The sequence below is a fragment of the Corticium candelabrum genome, chromosome 1, assembly GCF_963422355.1.
Source record: "Corticium candelabrum chromosome 1, ooCorCand1.1, whole genome shotgun sequence".
Lineage (NCBI taxonomy): Eukaryota > Metazoa > Porifera > Homoscleromorpha > Homosclerophorida > Plakinidae > Corticium > Corticium candelabrum.
In genome coordinates, this window is record NC_085085.1 from 12,236,384 (window position 1) to 12,256,218 (window position 19,835).

The 19,835-nt window shown below is 40.7% G+C and overlaps 2 protein-coding genes and 1 long non-coding RNA gene across 4 annotated transcripts; 2 read left to right on the forward strand and 1 right to left on the reverse strand.

Moving 5' to 3' along the window:
* Window positions 1–776: 776 nt before the first annotated feature.
* Window positions 777–12,865, reverse strand: LOC134188220 (uncharacterized). Of its 2 annotated transcripts, XR_009971304.1 has the most exons (5): window positions 10,346–10,402; window positions 10,206–10,291; window positions 9,064–9,273; window positions 3,783–3,854; window positions 777–1,014 (listed from the first exon to the last, which is right to left on the reverse strand). It is a non-coding gene; the product is annotated as an uncharacterized LOC134188220 (long non-coding RNA). The 2 variants fall into 2 exon arrangements; XR_009971300.1 differs by lacking the exons at window positions 10,206–10,291; window positions 10,346–10,402 and adding an exon at window positions 12,720–12,865.
* Window positions 12,866–16,470: 3,605 nt separating this feature from the next.
* On the forward strand, window positions 16,471–17,698 carry LOC134198514 (uncharacterized). The gene is made up of 4 exons (XM_062667928.1): window positions 16,471–16,510; window positions 16,570–16,684; window positions 16,762–16,853; window positions 17,525–17,698. The coding sequence occupies exons 1-4, from the start codon at window positions 16,475–16,477 to the stop codon at window positions 17,696–17,698; spliced, it is 417 nt and encodes a 138-aa protein (XP_062523912.1). The 5' UTR covers window positions 16,471–16,474.
* A 100-nt stretch (window positions 17,699–17,798) lies between these two features.
* LOC134189194 (uncharacterized) lies at window positions 17,799–19,697 on the forward strand. Its single transcript, XM_062657439.1, has one exon. The coding sequence runs from the start codon at window positions 17,809–17,811 to the stop codon at window positions 19,294–19,296; it is 1,488 nt and encodes a 495-aa protein (XP_062513423.1). The 5' UTR covers window positions 17,799–17,808; the 3' UTR covers window positions 19,297–19,697.
* The last annotated feature ends 138 nt before the right edge of the window (window positions 19,698–19,835 follow it).

A 19,835-nucleotide genomic window follows, 5' to 3' on the forward strand; every position in this document is an offset into this window, starting at 1 on the left:
TACGCTACACAAGCGAATTTACAGCACGCGCAAGTTGATTGCTAGTTGGCAACATCGCGATCTTACAAAGCAGGAAAGGCCCAGAAAAATTGCCACTGCGACATCTAGCGCAGACGGAAACGCCATGGCTGGCCGCGACTAGAAGAATGCCAGCACTTCCTTACTCCCTCCTATTTTCCCATCAAGTTATATAACTACTATCACCAGATTAATAATATTGTCATAAACGCTTTCATTATTACAGTATGTTGTACATACTGTACAACATACGCGTAGTGTAACCTTTTCATGAATAAGTGGTACTTACCTCTCTTTCTGCTAATACTAGCACGTACATGTGTGAGAATGTGCTGGTGGCAACAAGTTCAGCACAGTGTAACTGAAACATTACAATGAAGATATGCAATAGTTTTGAAATTGTCCAGTTCTAAACAATTTGGTAAATACTGCCTCTTACCAATTTAACATGTAGCACGCGTTCCTCAACTAAGTACAGACACCCTAGATCTAAATTCTATGTTGCAATGCTTCCAGGAAGTTGAGAGAAAATTCATACAAGCAGGTTGTGCTATATGTGTTGTGTTATATGTGCATGTTTAATTCTCTAGATTTAGTAATGGTGGGGATCGATTAGTACCAGCCTATATACCTTCTACCTCAAATTAAAAATTGCAAACAAATTTACTTGTGAACTTTACACATTTAGGTATAATGAAATGACGAGTGATCGAAAGCCATGCAAAAGCCAAGAGAAAAACTTGCGGAGTCCAAACTGCTTTGTGAATATGTGCATTTAATTACGGTTACATACTTAATAGAAGCAACTAACATTTGTTGAGTTACAGTTACATGCACGCAAACTCAAAATATTGTCCAAGCAAACGGAGTAAGTAAGTGTACTCGACGGACAAAGAGAAGCTATAATGAAGAGACTCGATCGTGAGGTAATCCTGTTGTGGGCACTTGGGCATCATATCACTACAGACAGCTGCAAATGCACCACAGAGGTCATAACTAGAATAGAACAGTCACATTATGACTAGCAGAGTGACTCATTATAAATTCTAATACATTAGATCTAGAGTGCTAGTACATAAGAAATGTTCGAGAGAGAGAGAGAGAGAGAGAGAGAGAGAGAGAGAGAGAGAGAGAGGAGAGAGAGAGAGTTAGGATCGAGTTCTCATGCCAAGAATCAGAGTACATGCTATTAAAGGTAAGTGACTACAGCATGGCAACAAGCAGTTTGTGTACAAAAATAAAGAATAAGCCAATTACCTATATTATATGTTAAATGGTTTATTTGCAGCACAGAACACTTCCATTTAGTTGCCTACACTCTAAACAAGGTTGTTGTGGGGTCATTACAATTACCCTAGTAAATGTTAAATGATTTATTTGCAGCACAGAACACTTCCATTTTCAAGCATTCAGATTGTGTACACCTGTCGAAATTCATCATGTCAAATAGAAATCCTATTACGTACCAAGAAGCGTTTAGGTACTTGAGTGAATCCCATGGTGGAAGGTATGTACAAGGTGCTACAGAAAGCAGAAAAAGAGCCATATGGAAGTTCACGAGTGAGAGGGTGACATTGAACAATGGTGTTCTGTACTACTGCGAAAGCAACAGTGAGAGTGAAAAGATCAAGAGACAGTGGATTCAAAACAAGAAGTTGAAGGAGCAGATTCTTCAGTCGATCCACGACAATCGCATGGGAGGCTGTCACTTTGGCAGAGACAAAACACGCGAAAAAGTATGCTCCAGGTCTTTTTGGCATGACATTTGTGAAGACATTGACCAGTACATCAAGACGTGTGAGACATGTCAAAAGGTAGAACAACTCAAACTTAGCAAAAAATACCAGGAATCTACATAATAACAACAACAACAACGATAATAAATTATAAGTAGCAGGGTTTGAAAATGTGTTTGAATCTGGTTGCCAGTTTGGCCACCTAGAGGAATGGTTGGCCGCCAAACTTTCACTAGTTTCTAAGTCAGAGATTCCAGAAGTAAACAAGTCATTAATATCACTGTTGAGACCCTTTCCCAGATTATCATGTCTGACATTAAATTAAGATCTAACTAGGAATTTGCAGTAATGTTGGATGAACATTGGCTAGTAAACACATCAATCTACAGTGTGGTACTTGGGATTCTTTTTATGTAATAGTATGAGTATTCATATTTTATAGAAACTTTCCACTAATTGTATAGCTACAACCAAACAAAATGTGGTTGTGTGGTTTTGTAACGTTAATAACATGATTATGTAGTTTGTCATCACATCCACATCCTGGCTATCCATCAATAAGACATGAGCATTTTTTGAGCGTTTTTAAAATTAAATTCTCTATATGACTCAGTGCCACTACTGATTTGCTGAGAACAGGACATCCGGTAACTCTCGAGAGAAAACCCCACACCCCACATGGTTTCCTATGGCTAGCTGTGTTAATCTCTGAAACGCCGTGGCTTCATTCAACACCTAGATTTCACATGCAGAAACTTTTGTCTGAACAACCTTTCTTAGTAGCACTAGGAGACGTATGAGTTTCTGGACGTACACCTTGGTCTAGTTCTTTTGATAGAAAGACACTCAGGGAGCTTGCTGGGGAAAAGCTGTTTTGTTTGCCACTTCCTACGCCCACCGTTTGCAAACATCCGCATAATAGTGTTTATTTGTCTCAATTCAAGATGGTCAGATTCTTTGAACAGCATAGAAAAGGATCTAAATAGGCAGTTGCCGTCACCTTCAACTACGATTGGCTGCGAATTTCATGCTTCATTCGGGAGAAACTGCTGCGCAACGGCGTCTCGTCGATGATAGAGCTGTTGACTTGGATTCATTGGTGAAGCCTATGAAGGATAGGAGTGACCACAATTGTTTGAAAAATTATACGCGGCTGTGGGTCTTTAGTTGGATTTGTCTGGAGCTGATGGCACAGACCAATCAGATCGGTACAGGCACTAGAGTCCGTAAAAATGATGATGTACCAGAGAATAGCAATGACTCGCAATAGATTGCTAGGTGATACGTTGTTACACGATATGTACGAAGGTGCTACATAGGCGGCATACGTTGCAGGGTGCCACTAAATGGTCAGTGGCGTACGCAGGCATGTTTCCAGGTTGCCCGGAAACCCCCCTAGAGGTGGACGTTACCGCTAACGGTACACAGATGTCTGGGAATTCGAGGCTATGTTGTAGCACGTGTCTAACGCGCTGTCTTCTCACTGCTACACGTGCCAGTCAGGAATGAAGCGTCAGTTGACATTGTCGCAGTTTGTAACAGGGCCTACAGCTGCTGAAGATGGACCCCTCGGAGCGGAGGCTCGAATTGACAGTCAGCGGAAGCGGACAAAGATGAGAGTAAATATCAAATATCAATTAAACCATTAATATCAATATTAATCTAGATATTGATATAAAAACAGTTATTAAGATCAATAATATTGATATTAATATAAACAGATCAATATTATTGATATTAATATGGAAACCCCCCAGAGAAATCCTGGGTACGCGCCTGATGGTAGAAGTAGAAAGCGGAACTGAGCAGGTGGTTCGCATCCAAGAGCCGCTGCCACGAAAGACTAGAAACGACCAATATTTCTAGTCGCCATATGGCGACTTGGCGACCGGATTTTTCGAACCCTGCCTAGTAGTACGTCCTTGGCAAACGACTATGATCTACAACAGCTGCATGTTCAATGTTATCAGCTGTTATTGATCTATTCTAGGCAAATCCAAAGTTTTCTAAAACTTCCTCAGAGCTTACTTAATTCTATCCCAATGAAGAGTGCTTGGCATTGAATTGGAGTAGATCTTGTGGGTCCACTGCCTGCAACACCTACCGGGCACAAGTGAGATCTGAGTCACATTCATGCATTTGCACATTTATGCAACAATTAACACACACACGCACGCACGCACGCATGCACACACACACACACACACACACACATGCACACCACACACACACACACACACACACACACACACACACACACACACACACACACACACACACACACACACACACACACACACACCACACACACACACACACACACACACACACACACACACACACCACACATTAATACGTGTTTTTAGATACATCATTACTTGTATGGACTACTACACAAAATGGGCAGAAGCTGCTGCATTGTACACCAAGTCTGCTGTAGAAGTTGCACAATTCCTCACAACTTTGTTTTGCCGACACGGACTGCCGGTGCTTGTTATGTCAGACCAAGGCATGGAATTTGTCAATTGCCTCAACTACAAATTATTTGAAACAACAGGAGTCAACCATCTAATTTCAACAGCCTACCATCCCCAAACCAACGGCCTGATTGAGAAGTTCAATCAGACGCTACAAAGATCCCTTCTGAAGATGGTTGGAGAGAACCAGGGTGACTGGTTCAAGTACTTGGACTCAATATTGTTTGCATATAATACCAGTAAACAAGCATCATCAAAATATTCGCCATTTTTCCTCCTTTATGGACGAGATACAAGACTTCCTGTTGATCTGCTAGCAAAGCCAAAAGGCCAGAACTGTGTATGTATGCATGTAGGTATATGACACTAATGACAGAAAAGACATTTGCTACTCTCACGGACAACAACTGCAGTTGCATCACTTTTCATAACTATTTGAAAGGTTTTCAGCAAAGTTTCTGTAATTCTTTCTGTTTCTCTGTGTATATAATCATGGACCATGCAGGCACTTGTAACTAAGAATGTATGTGTACCAAAATCTATGAACCTGCAGTATGTATGTCTATGGGGATCTTACTGCAAAACCTCAGCCGAGTACTTTGAAGACAAACACAAGTATATAAGCATTACAACAAGAGAGGAAAAGCAAAAAGCTGTAGTGTAATCAATGAGTGGCAATTACATCTAGCTGTGCTATATGTGGTAGCTCTTGTACAGCACAAATTGGTTTATGGAGACACAAAGTCATAATTGAGCTTAGTCGTATTGACTATTGACTAGTACTCATTACATCAGATTTACCATGTCTATTGTTCACTCTCATTACTAGAAAGCTTATGGAACATACCTGGTAGACTCTGTAATTCTATTTCTGTTCTGATTGTCACACAAGGCAGAAGCTATAGCAAGATAGCTTCTACCAATAGCAATTCCTAGTATAGTTTTAGGAGGACACTAAGACACTTTTCTGGTCACTATTTATATAATATATAATCATGCAGTGACTCCAATTAAAAATTTCTTAGTTTCCACTGTCTATTGCATGTTATGTACCTTTGTTCAGAGTCATTTTGAATTAAGAGTTCTGTGTTTTATGCCTTGTAGTGTTTTTTCCATAGCCATACAGACTTTTAGAATGCAAACATGTTTTCTTTGATGCCTTAGAAATCACAGATGATGTCATGACTTTCACTGTTACTGATGATGAACTTGAGTTGTCTGTACAACAAATGGTCCAATTGCGAAAGATGGTGGACACCAATGTGAAGAAAAACATCTTAGAAGCACAAAAACGACAGAAACAGCAGTATGACGCCAGACATAAGAAAGAAGAATACAAGGTGATTTGTTAATACAATCCTTCATTCAGAAACGTTATGGTTTAATAAATAATGTTGATGTGTGAGCAGGTTGGTGACAATGTTCTACTACAGAACACCAAAAAACTTTCTCGTAAAGGAAGCAAGTATGAGCAGAGTTGGAAAGGCCCATATGAGATTGCCGAGAGAGCTGGCAAAGGCAAATATTATGTGAGAAAGCAGAATGACAGTGCTATATTTAAAACCCTATACAGTGCCACGAGACTTAAACCGTTCCTTCAACGACAGGAATTTAGCCAACCTTCTGTATCATCAGGTATATCTAATTTTTTTTGAAGGGAAAGAGCATTATCTCTACTTTACAAAAGGCATGTTAGTACATTGAAATGTACCATCTCCATGTGTGAAACAAACTAATTAATTAACTGCGATAATAGAACATACTTTCTTCTGACAATGCAGAATATGATAATATTGCACAATGTATCACCATAAGCGCTTACGTTTGGTAAATTAATAGCAAGGTTTTTTGAAACATAAAAAGAAATTTGGTACATGTACTGTGTTACAGACAGTAAATTTACATCAGTGGGTAAAAGATTTTACTCTCAAAATGAGGAGTCAGCAAAGAAACAAAAAATGAGCAGACTATTCTCATCTGCAAGAATTACTTCTTCAGTAGGTACGGCAAATAATTTTAAGTTGTAATCTTCCCAGGAAAGTTCAGAACTGAAGTTATCACTTCAACAATTACGTTTAGACATACAAGAGATCACGGAAAATAGAGGTCGACTCAAAAAAAGAATTCGGCTCTCTGGTCTGACATTTAGAGGGCAAATGCCCACCGATGGAAACTGTCTATTTCATGCAGTATCAGACCAACTGCAGCGAGTTGATTCCAACAACAAGCTCAGACACAGTGAACTGTGTGACCTAGCAGTAACTTGTCTTAGAGATCACCAATTTGTTGTAAGTCATTACCAATGTTCTTCCATCAGTGTTGGACAGCATGTATTAATCAAGTTGGTGATGCAGGATTTAGTTGGTCAACCTCTAGACATGGCCAATTTTGTAGCTGGCAGAGATTGGAAAAGCTACTTAGATAATCTTGCTCAAAACAGGACATGGGGTGATCACCTTGCAGTGATGGCACTAGGAACATCATTATCCCATGACATTCGAATAGTTAGCAGTGTATCTGGCACTGATGACCATTTTGACATCATCATCGAACCAAATGGCCACAAAGCACGTCATGAAGCACCTCTAATTCTGGGGCACTATGCCGAGAATCACTGCGAGAGTCTCGGTATTTGTGATGGTACTTGTCTAATGCTGAATTTTGATAGCTAACTAAACACTTAAACAAAAATTCTGTTTTGTTCCAATAGCTGGTGAGAAGATTGTTGCCATATCCGGGTATATTAAATATCACATTAAAGGAGCATTCCGGACAACTGCACATCTGATGGCGTGCAAAAACCGCTTCACTTGGCGGACAAAATTCTTGAAAGAGCCCTGTCAGTTTTTATGTTTTTAAACGTTCTGAATGTACATCTGCCGGGTTTGCTCTGAGATAGTGCCCAGATACCCAACTTGGTTAGTATATATTTCCTGTTAGTAGAGCGAAGGCGGAGCCAGCAGCTAGCACATATCTCCGGAATGCTCCTTTAATTAATTAAAGACATCCAAGTAACAACATCAATTTTGTTCAGTAATTCAAGTGAGAGTACAGAGAAATACACTGCTCTTGGAAGATCAAAATGTAGCGCCATCGCAAATGTCACAGACAATACATACTGCAGACAAACTCTCTGTCTGTCTTTGCCCTACACTCCACCGAATGATGTCATAATTGGCAATACCATTATCTCAATGGAACAGGGACACCATGCCAGTGGTCCAAAGTGGCTGTTTTTGACAAGAGAACAACAAGAGCAGGTAGAACTTTCAAAGATAAAGACCAAAATAGCACTTCAAATAATTTCTAGGTGGATGAAATCTGGGAAGGCACAGCACCAAACAGTGTTGTTGCTTACGGTGATGGCCAGGAGTTGAGAGCTGCAGAATTGTGTAGTCTGTGCCAAAACAACTGGGTGAATGATAAAGTACAAAATTAATTAAGTAATTTATGCATGGATTTGTGTCTATGGTGAGCAACACAACAGAAATGGGTGGTGTTGCCAGATTATCAATGCTTTTCTTAAAAAAATTACAATATCATTATGCCATCAGGTAAATGATTAGTCACTGCAGTAATTGAAAAATATTGAAATAGCTGGTATCGCAGGGATTTCGAGTATTCTCATATAATACTTTTCTCTACATGTCCCTGAGTTTGTGTCATGATGGCAAGAGACCACTTTGGTGGAAATGGCATAAAGTAGGCTTTCTGATCTCTGTTGCCATTCCCTTTAATACTTGTATACATTGACTTTTACATAACACTTTGTGACAGGACGTCAACATTTTTCAGTATGACGTTGTTACTATACCAGTTCATCTTCCTGGTCACTGGACAATTGTGGTAAACTTCATTATTTGTACACATGACAGGAAATTCATACACTTGCTACCTTGTAGGTTCTGGACATCAAGAGAGCTGAAATCAAGTACCTTGATTCATTTCAACCAAACCAAACATACAGTTGTAGCACGCATTCGGTATAGCGTTGCAATGAACTTAGATAACCTGTGCTAATTATTGACACAAAACCCTTGTTTGACAGAGAGTTCTTACGATGTGAAGCAGCAAAATGAAAGTTCAGTGTATCGGGCAAGTGGCCTTGCATAGCCGGATTCTCTCTAAGAGTCAGCATATATAAATTTGTTGCTTTAGGAAGACTTACATTTTCTGTTATGCATAGGATTTCCCAATTCAAACCAATAAAGCAGATTGTGGTGTTTTCATATGTATGGTAAGTAGCTCCAATGCCATGAAGATACACCTGTTGTCTGTATGCTTAACTTTCTACAACAGCATGCACTCTATCAAATGATGAGGCTCTCATACAACTTCAAAGAAGTATGTTGTTCATGTGTTTCGCACACTACAAACAGCCTAATTTTCTTCACTACATTTTCCGTATTAGTGCCACATGTCATTAGCAAGATCATGGATTTGCAACATACTTTGTCTCAAGAAAGATTCACACTGGTTCAAAATAATTGTTGTGGACATATACCCCACTGACACTAGCAACTTTCAAACCAAGCCAGGATGCTTTATCAGTTATTCTTAGATGGTTCCGTATGTCAGTGGCAAACTGGTCTTCTTCTTTTTACACTAACTGACAAATTCACACAGGAAACCCTGCCCATCAGTACACTGGCCCAGTTCGAAAGTTGCTAGTGCAAATGAGTAATTAAGAACCTACATAATTATATAACCACACACACACACACACACACACACACACACACACACACACACACACACACACACACACACACACACACACACACACACACACACACACACACACACACACACACACACACACACACACAAACCTGCATGAACACTAAACCTTGAGCTTTGAATCTTGAATGTACAGCTCTTGGAAACTGACTTCAACTGCAAGTAAAACACAAGCAGACAACAACAGTAAGTAAAGTGTGTCACTACAATTTTTAGATAGTAAAGTAGATTCCCTGGATGTCTTGATAGGTTATGTAGAAATTATAGATGACAAATCAACAGAAAGAGATTCGCCAAGAAGTCTGTTGCAGAAGAACGGTTGGTTAATTTAGCAATATGTATTGTCTTTTGCAACATACAACATCAATCTGTGTGCAGATAATTTACTTGTACATGATGATGTCAGTGATAATGATACCTGGTTAGTCAGTATATAGTTACATGAAGTTGCTGCAATGGATGTGTTGCAATTATGTATGGTACTTATAGTGTAACACCAACAAGAAGAAATTTACAAGTATTATCAGTTCTGTTAGTTGATGTCATATGATCATGTTTTCACTTAGTGTGATTCAAACAGGTTGTTCCGCTGTCGGATAAAGACATCAGTACTCATGCTCTTGATAGTGACAGCATACAGTTACATCAACAAGTAAAAGCTACAGACTTCAAAGGTGGGGACACAAGAATCAAGGAAATCGATGAAGAAACTTTGGAACATGACCTGTTTAACACTTCTCTATTGCGGTTATGTCAAATAGGGGCAACCTTTGAAGAATGGAAGGCAGAAGATGATGATGATACCATAGCAAGTTATATTATAATTTTGTAGACATCATTTGGAATGTGTGTCAGTCCAACAAAACACTAACAACACACATATCCACACATTACAAATATGGTAGACCAAACAATTTCGTCATTTGTACCTTGTTGCTACAATTTCTGAAAGTGGTCTTCACACTTTCAAAAAGAACTTGTCATTTTTATGTACACTTTTGCTCAAGTGAGTGTGAGCAACAAGATAAGAATGACAACTGACTTTTTGTCACTTTGCTGCTGAGCACTATTATATATATATATATATATATATATATATATATATATATATATATATATATGTATATATATATATATATATATAGTCAAATCAATGATTAAATGTTTACTGTTATTTCATTGCAGCTCAGAGAACATCCAATAGAAGGAGAGTGCTGGCTTAGTAGTGACTTACGTGTTGCTCTGTGGATGGATTACAGATACTTTGTCAACAAGCCTCATTTAAAAACTGTGGGTGATTTTGTGCTTGTTACAAACAACCTGCACATTGACTTCAACAACTTTGCCGCAAAATATACAATGCCTGACATGTACCTTGTACCTGCAGCAGCTTTGCTCAGGTATTGGTGCAGGTGCGGGCAACAATACCAAACTCCTATTTATAAACATGGGAAACAATACATTTACCTTAGCAGCTCTCAACTAGATGATCTGTGTGCTTGGATACGTGACATGAAGGAACAATTCTATCAGCATGGTAGACAGATCTTTATGGGTTACAATAGCTATATTAATGTCATGTTGTCTGTTCATTGAATGTAATCATGAAGTCAGCCCAAGACTCATAAGCACCGTTTCAGGTTTAATACAACTGCTGTTGCATATTGTTTACAGCAAACTTGACATCGTGAAGTTCTAAAGTCCCTATCAATAACCAAGTTGACATGCTGTTGCCAGTATAGGTCATTCTGTTAACCTTCAGTGCTTTGGGAACGGCATGCTTAGAAATTGATCAATATCTGGACTTAATTTTATGTTATCACAACCTGTAGCACTTACAGTCAACAGTGTTTTCAGAATACTTCATAAACTCTATTCTTGAGCCACATAGATCTACTTTCAAAGAAAGGTATTTTTGGCACTTGTATAATGTGTTGAATGTATATGCATATACATACATCTATTGTGTATATTGTACACCCAAATGGGAAGCACCAACAGCCACTGCCAACATATAGGTAGATAATATTTCTATAAACAGCACAGGGATACAGTGGAGTTTGCTATAGCAAACCTCAATGTAATTAATCCTTGATATGATGAATTTAGTTTTGATGTACTGAATGTGCAACAACAATCCGGATGCGTTCACTTATTACAAAATTCTAGTGTCTCCTGCAATTCATTTATCAATATTTCACTGTATGTGAGTAACCTCTGAACAACAAAAACTTACACATACACATAAATCTACAATCACAGCTGAGTATAGTATAGTATATGTTAATTAAAAATCCTAATCAGGTCAAGAGTAGTCTAGATCTCTTCCCATGATAGACAGTTTGATCTGCATCATATTGTGTAAGATGAACCCAAGGGAAAACAAAGTTTATAACCAGTGCTGTACCTATGTTGCCCCAATCTAATAACTGGCTTCATTTGCATAATTGATTGACAGATCGGGATAACTGCATACAAAATATTTAATACGATATTTTTTGTACTGTAGATAGAGTAACTATCATCTGGCATTCTAGAATCCATAATAAGTCAAAAGAGAGGTGTACAAAATACAAGTAGAAATGGTCCTCACTTCTCTTGAACATAATTTCCTATGAAATTGTTTCACCAGAAAGATTTTTCGTAGAACATTTGTCTACTAAGAAATATTTATCAATTATGTCCCACAAAAGCAAACAAAGACAAGGACATTTTAACATGAAGACAACTTAAATTCTACCAAACTGTCCAGGAAATAACCTGTGTAATAATTATGCCTTTACTCAGTCTCATATTGCAAAACATCAAAAATTTGTGATGTAGATTGCTATTATTTTAGTTAACAACTTAACAATGCTAATATACAAAATATTTAACATCCATACCACTGAACACCAGCAACAACAGCATTCTTAATATTAGTGTCTCATAGTATTTCATGTTACACATCACCAAAAAACATTCAGTCATATATTCAACTTTGCAATCACTATACAGTAGACAAAGCAGTCAATTGCTGCATAGAAGTTTAATTGCCATTAATAAAATTCAAAAAGCTATGATTGGTTTTACAAAGTTACACAACCCGGTGAGAAATACGGCTGATGCACTGCAAAAGATACAGGTACAGTACATCCATTGCTCTTTTGTCTGGCAGAGCTTGCTTCCAGCCAAGCTTGCTTACAGCTATTTAGCCAATAAACAATTCCACTAATATATATATATATATATATATATATATATATATATATATTCTTATTTCAGAGAACAATTACCAGTCCCCTGCCAAAGTTGGCAAATCCCAAAAGTCAAACTCAGTGTCAAATCGTAAACTAATTAGTGCAAATTATACTTGCAGTAGACTGAAACAAGCGAACTGAAATCTGTTGCAGTAAGTTACTGACTGCCCTACTAAAAGTTATTCTGCTCTTTGCTGTGGGCTTGGAGGCGATAACCCTCAAAGTGGCAAGACTGGAAGGCATCCACAAACTCCATACTAGCTATCAGATATGTAATGGCATCTGGTCTTGTCTAATAAATTAGAGTACATGTACAGTGATGAGTGGGAGTCTGATAGTGCGTGTGTGTATTGCGTTGCGTTGAGAGAGTAGTGTGCCGTTGATTAGTCTGCAGTGAGCTGTTGCGTGAATAATACAAAAACGTGGAGAACCATAGAGATAGATAGATATTAACTCTATCAACAGCAATCAATCCATAAATCAATTTACATATATGCAATGATGAATACCTGGCTCTACACTTTCAGCTTGACCTGCGTATCAGCTTGGCTTACCAAATAACGCAGTATGTAGCATGTCTTTGTAAACAGGCCCCGGATAACACTCTACCTAGCTCGTCATTTTTACATCGCATTGTTCACTGTTTTAGTGTCAATCCTATTCATCGCTGCCGTTGTTAATAATGGAAAGATCTCTGAATAGGGGTCCCGACTAGAGTAGTAACATTCATGCGCGCGTTAGGTGTTTTTCTGTAGGCTGTAGCCCCATATCAGGGAGTGCCCTATGTAGGGATGCGAAGAATCTAAAATGGCGGCCCATGCAAAAGTATCCAAACGCATCCGAACCGGATCTCTCAGAACTCATTACAGAGATCTCGGACCCACGTAGCGCTCAACTTCAAACGTTTCTAATGGTAGCCAGACTATCACCGCTGACACTAAGCGCCTCAGAAGCCAGCTATCAGCAAGTAAAAAAACCCGATTTATTCTTTCACATTTGTACAGGGACTATTTGGTCGAAGGCAATTATCTCGCTCCTATTTGGTTCTCGAAACCGTTTAACTACGGCTTATTTGGTTTCGGCCACCTGCAGGGACTATTTGGTCGCGTGGACTATTTGGTTTCGCATTTAGTGCGCCTCGAATCGGCACTCTCCAACTTTTACAGCTGTACGAGACGGACTCGAACGACGTGTCGATGGCCATGATAATTTTCACGCGTCTCCCAGACGTCTCGATGAGCCGAAATCGAGTGCGACCTGCTTCTTCTTCGCTTGTATTTGGCTTCATATGAATATCGAAGTCATCACGACATTGTCGATCGCAATTTCGCGTGTCTGACGTTTCGTTTTGAGGCAAATTTCCGCTTGTCTACAAATCGTGTTGTTACCCAGCAAGTCAGCCAAGATCTGTAAGAGTTACAGTCAGTCAAACGCGCGCCCACGGTAACGGCCCCAATCGTCGGACACCCATTTTCTTGCCTTCCTACCTTCTCAGCAACAGCTCTAGTTTTCAAATGACTGCAGTTGATTAAATTCAGTTATCTGAAACGCCGCAGAACGCTTGCCTATAGAATACTTGACGGCAATTCTGAGTCATTTCTCCTGCAACCACGCCCCCACTAGGACGTGTAAAATATGTCGCTTGAACGAACTAGCCATTCAACAAAGAAGACGACAACCGAAACCGATGAGAGGGCAGGATTGAAGTGTAAAACGCTCTTTTACCCTTTGTAAAGAAAGTCAATCGCTGTGTAGCGCGCGTTGACAAGGACTTGATGTAATCTAATTCAACTTTATATAGGAGACGCAGGGGTGAAGGTTCTAGCTGCTCTGATAATAAACAAAGTTCCTGCATTCGGTACAGCTGGTTGTACCAACGATGTCGTGCTGCACTTCGTGACGGTGCAAGGTCAGGCAAAGGTAGATATCAAACTGAGATAGAAACACCTGCACACGTCCTATTCAAAGCCAAGTAGCAATTTAGGGGCCTTGAAAGGAAAGCACAGGCTGTTCCTGTGCGAGTTGGGAGAATGTGCTCACCGCAAAGCTTGAATATGGATGACGTGAATCATGTGCTACATCCGGTGCACTAAGCCTGTGCAGTTGTACTGCAAGACATTCAGGAGTTTAAATTCTTACGCTGGAAAGACTAGACATTACCGCAGGGCTAGTAGATGCCAAAAGAGTGAGCTTGTCAGGAGAGAACATTCAGCAGTTTCCGCTACTAGCCGTTGCTGATTCAAATAAATGTCAAACGAATGGGGGGCCGTACGATATTTCCTTCCAAATCTCTCTCTCCCTCTCCCTCTCCCTCTCCCTCTCCCTCTCCCTCTCCCTCTCCCTCTCCCTCTCCCTCTCCCTCTCCCTCTCCCTCTCCCTCTCCCTCTCCCTCTCCCTCTCCCTCCCTCCCTCTCCCTCCCTCCCTCCCTCCCTCCCTCCCTCCCTCCCTCCCTCCCTCCCTCCCTCCCTCCCTCCCTCCCTCCCTCCCTCCCTCCCTCCCTCCCTCCCTCCCTCCCTCCCTCCCTCCCTCCCTCCCTCCCTCCCTCCCTCTCTCTCTCTCTCTCTCTCTCTCTCTCTCTCTCACGACATTATTACCTGCAGACTGCTGCTGAAAGGAAAAACGACTGTCCGACGAAAGGGGCGTTACCTCGACTCGATGAGCATGCGCTGTCTCTCCTGAAGACTAGCAAACGGAGACAGTGATAGTGTTGTTAGCTAGTCACGTAAAAACCTATCTCAGGTGCGAAGTTGCAGAATTGCCTTTGCGTTTTCATGGGGGAAGTCGCGTCCGGTGAATGGTGGTGGTGTCCGATGAACGGGGTCGCAGAGAAGGATCACGTTTACCGTCCTAGCGTAACCGTTTCAAGCCTTTGGAAGTCCCGCGTCTAGAATCACAGTCTTTACTAATCCTTCTTACTGTGGGCTTTAACAAAGCTCAGTCTTCGTTTACTTCTTGCACGGCTGTCCGATGATTGATGGTGTCCGCTAGCAGGGTCGTCGCTCTAGTGTGTATTGAAAAACTAGCAAACTCTCAAGGAACAGGCTGAGCTTGCCTTGCAGCATCCTGTTAGTATATTAAATTTGTGAAATAAAAGAGATTAGAAAAGATTTCACTAGTCTGTTGTGCAGTTTCTTCGAATTCGGTTGTCGGTTGTCTCGCAATGATAGCGAACAGCAGCTATCTAGATATTAAACGTCAATACATCTTTAAGCACTAAAATTCTATCTCATTGACAAGAAATCTAGAGATAGACTCGACCCAGTCCCTCTCCGCGGATTGACAATCCGGGGAATGACGAGGCGGTGAGCTTCTTGTAACTCAAAGACAACTAGCCACCAATCTTGCAACCACATGTAAAGTAAATTGTTTATGTTACACATACCAGGAAAACATGCGTACGTGCGTATATCTCTAGGTCCGCACAGCTGCAGCGTGTGCACAACGTGAGCTTACGTAGATACTTGTGCGCAGCGTCATGCAGTACACCAGACTAAACCTGTATACTGTATTGCCTAGATGCAGAAGTGCGCAGCCAGCTCTCCCCCTATTTTCGACTTCCGTTGGCCCAACGGAAGTCGAAAAGAAGGAAGGACGCAACGGAAGTCGAAAAGAGGAGGGACTGGCTGCACATCGGAGGCAAAAATGAGAAATACATCTCTCTGTCTGTCTGTTTGCATGTCTCTAAGTTTAGCTGTTTGTTTAATGTGCTTGTCTGTCTGTTTATAATTCTGAGTTTGTCAGTCTGTATGTACGTCATTCTGTCTAGTGTCCGATTAGACATTTTGTTTGTTTGCTTGTTTAGCTGTTTTGCACACTGTCTGCTAACTATATGTCTATTTTTGCTATGTCTCATTTAATTAATTAATTAGGATGTCAGTCTAGCAACCGCGCGCATCCAACGATCGTGCTGCGTACCAAATAATTGAGGTCATCAAGTTGTTCAATATTCATTTTCAGAGTCACGGGTGTTGGCGAGAAGCGACTATTTGCCAAGATTGCATAGTTACCTCTACTTAGCGCGCGTCAGGCCAAACTAGTCGCTCTACATTTAATTTGCTTCCGCCGTTTCTGTAATCTGAGGGTAATATTGTCAGAGGTAAACTGGTTTTACTAAAGTTTAATAATTTGGTTTTTCTACAATCTATATTTAGTGTACACATTATTCGTACACTCTGTAGTAACTCGAGCACGTCTGTCTCCGCCTTCGTCATTCCCCGGATTGTCAATCTTGGGCAGAAAGAGCATGCGCAGTAGAAAATCACCATGAACGAGACGAGAAGAACTGTAAAGGAAGCTATGGTACAGAGACGTCATTTGTCTCTCTTTCGTGATCTAAAGAACGATTCCATTACTGTTAGGGAGATGTCAGACAAGCTGTTCCATCTTACACGTACAGACTCTTTCTCAAATTGATGACATCCACCGTTGGCAGGCTGATGAATACAACCAACGCTGTATCCTCTCTTAATTGTTGTAAGAATAACCGTCTCGACTGGTGTTTGCAATTTTAATTTTAATTTTAATTTTAATGCTTGTGTTGATTTCAATAGTGGAAATGAACTTCTGCTCTCTGGACACTGAGACTTCGACCGTTCGTCACTTGGTGTACCTTTTGGGATTTGAAGACGTCCATACTTTAGACGTAAGTTTTGCTTTCTTCCAATAAACATGTCTTTACACCAAACTGTTCATGAGTGCTGCAGTTGTGAAGTCTCTGAGATGACTTTGTAAAAGTCGTGTGACTTGACGAGTAGACTAGTGCACTCGAAACATATATGGCTGGAATGACTTTCTGTCTGTGACTATGTCGGTCATGTTCAGGAGAGTGCCACACCCTTAGTTTGGTCCAATCACACCTCGGTGTGCATATGCAGTAGAGGCATATGGTGGTTTGCCTGTGTGTGTGTGTGTGTGTGTGTGTGTGTGTGTGTGTGTGTGTGTGTGTGTGTGTGTATGTGTGTGTGTGTGTGTGTGTGTGTGTGTGTGTGTGTGTGTGTGTGTGTGTGTGTGTGTGTGTGTGTGTGTGTGTGTGTCACTGTTGCATCTACTTGCACAGTCAGAAGGACTTCTACGAGTAAGAAGTGATCTTTTATATTTATGGATTGCAAGATAAGCTTTGTCCTTGAGTTATGGATAATTTCTCAGTGCACATGCACAGTATAAGTATACGGTACACTCTGCCTCATTACGTGTGTTTGTCTTACTAAACTTTGAATACCCAGTTGATTGCACACCGAAGCATTGACACTTTCCCAGTCCTTTATTTCCTTGTAGATATCTATTCTTGACTTTTATGTGAAAATTTCTCTACAGGCATATGTTGATCCTCGTTACAAGTTTGTTATGCTTGATGTAAGGTCGAGTAGACATACATTAAGCGCATTTATGGAATTGGCTGCAGAAGAGGTTGCTTGTTCCACGATACCTGGAGTTACGGAGTTACAAGCAATTGGTATACACGTTATTGCACAAACAGAAGGTTTGTAGTCGTATATACTTGCATCTCTATTTTTGTAGACAGTGTGCCTTGTCTTATTGCACACTTGGGATACAACCTCCACTTACGTCTCGAACTTATGCTGTTTGTCTCAAGGTATATGATGCCACTAATGGACGAAGATATTCTCGTTGCGTTGAAATGCATCGAATATCTGGCGACACGTCTTGGTGTCCTGGTAGATGGTGGAAACACGGTCGCTGTGTGGGATGTTGCCAAGGCGATGGTTGTAGAGTTCTTGGCTAGTAGAGGTTCTAGCTGTGAAGTATCTGTTTTGAGAGAAATCCTAAAAGACGTTGATTCTCGGTTTGCAATCGAATTGTCACGCATGGTATCTTCTCATCTCTCTCGCATTCTTTTGTTTACCAAGTCTGTGGAGTTGACGGTACACGTAACAGACGGTAGAATAATGTTAACCAAAGGAGAAACGCGTCGCTATTTGACAAACTTTGGCGGCATGCCCACGGGCTTTGTTTCCAATAGATTTGTTACGTCCTACAAATCAATGGAAAGACTAATGCGACGTTCACTCGAATATCCGTTGACCGACAGCGAAGTGGAGGAAGTGTATAAACTTGCAGTGTGGCAGTCACGACATTTCATTTATCACGTTCAGCCTGAAGTTGTTCTGCCGACAGACGTGGGATGTCAGCTCGACGACCTTGAAAGAGGATCACGTGTAGATCCTTATGTTTTAGAGTCTATGTTGGCTGCCACACAACAAGTGCACGTTGATGCATCCGATCATTGTCAACCTTCTCCGCATACTTTAGTTGCAAAAGGTGACGAGGAAAAGCGAAAACATGGCATACGCGAAAAGGAGAAGACAGCAGACAACACTGACAGTGATGCAACAACACAAGAGCAAGACGGTTCTCTACATTCTGACTCGTTTTATGTAGCTTCCGCTTCTTCTATGCTGCGAGACACGTGTCCTACTTCAGACAGAAAAAAACTTACAACACCACGTGATGACTCATCACGCTTGATATCAATGTTGAATGATAGCATCGAGTCTGCGTGTTCGTCAGATGTTCTAGCACACACAGAACTCGATCTCAATAGAACGTATGAGCGATCTTATCTTCGAAAGACTGAGCTCGACAGTAATCTACAAGATTTGACCGACGCCGTGGCGTCAATATCTAGTCCCGTTGTTGTCTACAGCTTGAAAGAGAAACTAGAAGAAACGAGACAGGAGCTAGAAATTGAGACGAGGCTGCATGTGGATCTGGAAACGCTGAGAGACCGACTGGCTATAAAGCAACAATCACTTGCTTGTCAACGACCTCCACTCACTCTAACTCTTCTACCCGTTTGCAAGCTACAGGACAGTCTGCATGGTGTGCTTCTATATCATCGGCAACAGGAACGACTGGGCGTCGCCGTTCTACTACAACTGCTTGTTCGGAGTTTGAAGTTTTTCTCGTACGATGACGTGAATGTGGTTCAAAGAGAACTGAGAATGGTGCCACAGGATGTGACTCAATATTTGTCTACTCAACACGAGTGCATCATAAAAGAAATTGCTCATCATTGTTCGCAACTCGTTCGCCGTCTCTTACTGCACAGTCATTGTCCACTATAACTTTTGTACTTTTGGATGTAATGAAGACGATGCTGAATTTGAATTATTGTACCAGTAGTGCCATTTATGATGGCGAGGATTGTATAGTGCATTGTCTCACATGAGATTTACAGAGGTATTCGAGGAAGTGAGGCAGTGACTTAGCATCATTCATAGAAACACATTACGACAATGGTCTACTGTGTGATATCTACGATTGACAATACACATTTAGTATGAATTCATTACTTGTTTGCAGTTTTAGTTCGTAGTGTATATTGAACTGTATACAGTACTGTACATATACTTTGTATGTAGTTAGAGGCAACTGCATGTTTGCATTTTAGTTACATACACAATGTTCTGCTTCATACAATGAGATGCCGTTGGTCATTGTGCAAACAACTTGGCAATACAAAACAATGGAGGAGTTACAGGTGTGTGTGTGTGTGTGTGTGTGTGTGTGTGTGTGTGTGTGTGTGTGTGTGTGTGTGTGTGTCTGCGTGTCTGTGTCTGTGTGCGTGTGTGTGTGTGTGTGTGTGTGTGTGTGTGTGTGTGTG

Excerpts from the sequence above, each read along its gene's own strand:
- LOC134198514 (XM_062667928.1), top strand. The coding sequence starts at position 16,475 with ATGAACGAGACGAGAAGAACTGTAAAGGAAGCTATG. Across the intron at positions 16,511-16,569 it reads GAACTGTAAAGGAAGCTATG|GGAGATGTCAGACAAGCTGT; the intron begins GTACAGAGACGT and ends CATTACTGTTAG. Across the intron at positions 16,685-16,761 it reads TGTATCCTCTCTTAATTGTT|TGGAAATGAACTTCTGCTCT; the intron begins GTAAGAATAACC and ends TGATTTCAATAG.
- LOC134189194 (XM_062657439.1), top strand. The coding sequence starts at position 17,809 with ATGATGCCACTAATGGACGAAGATATTCTCGTTGCGTTGAAATGCATC.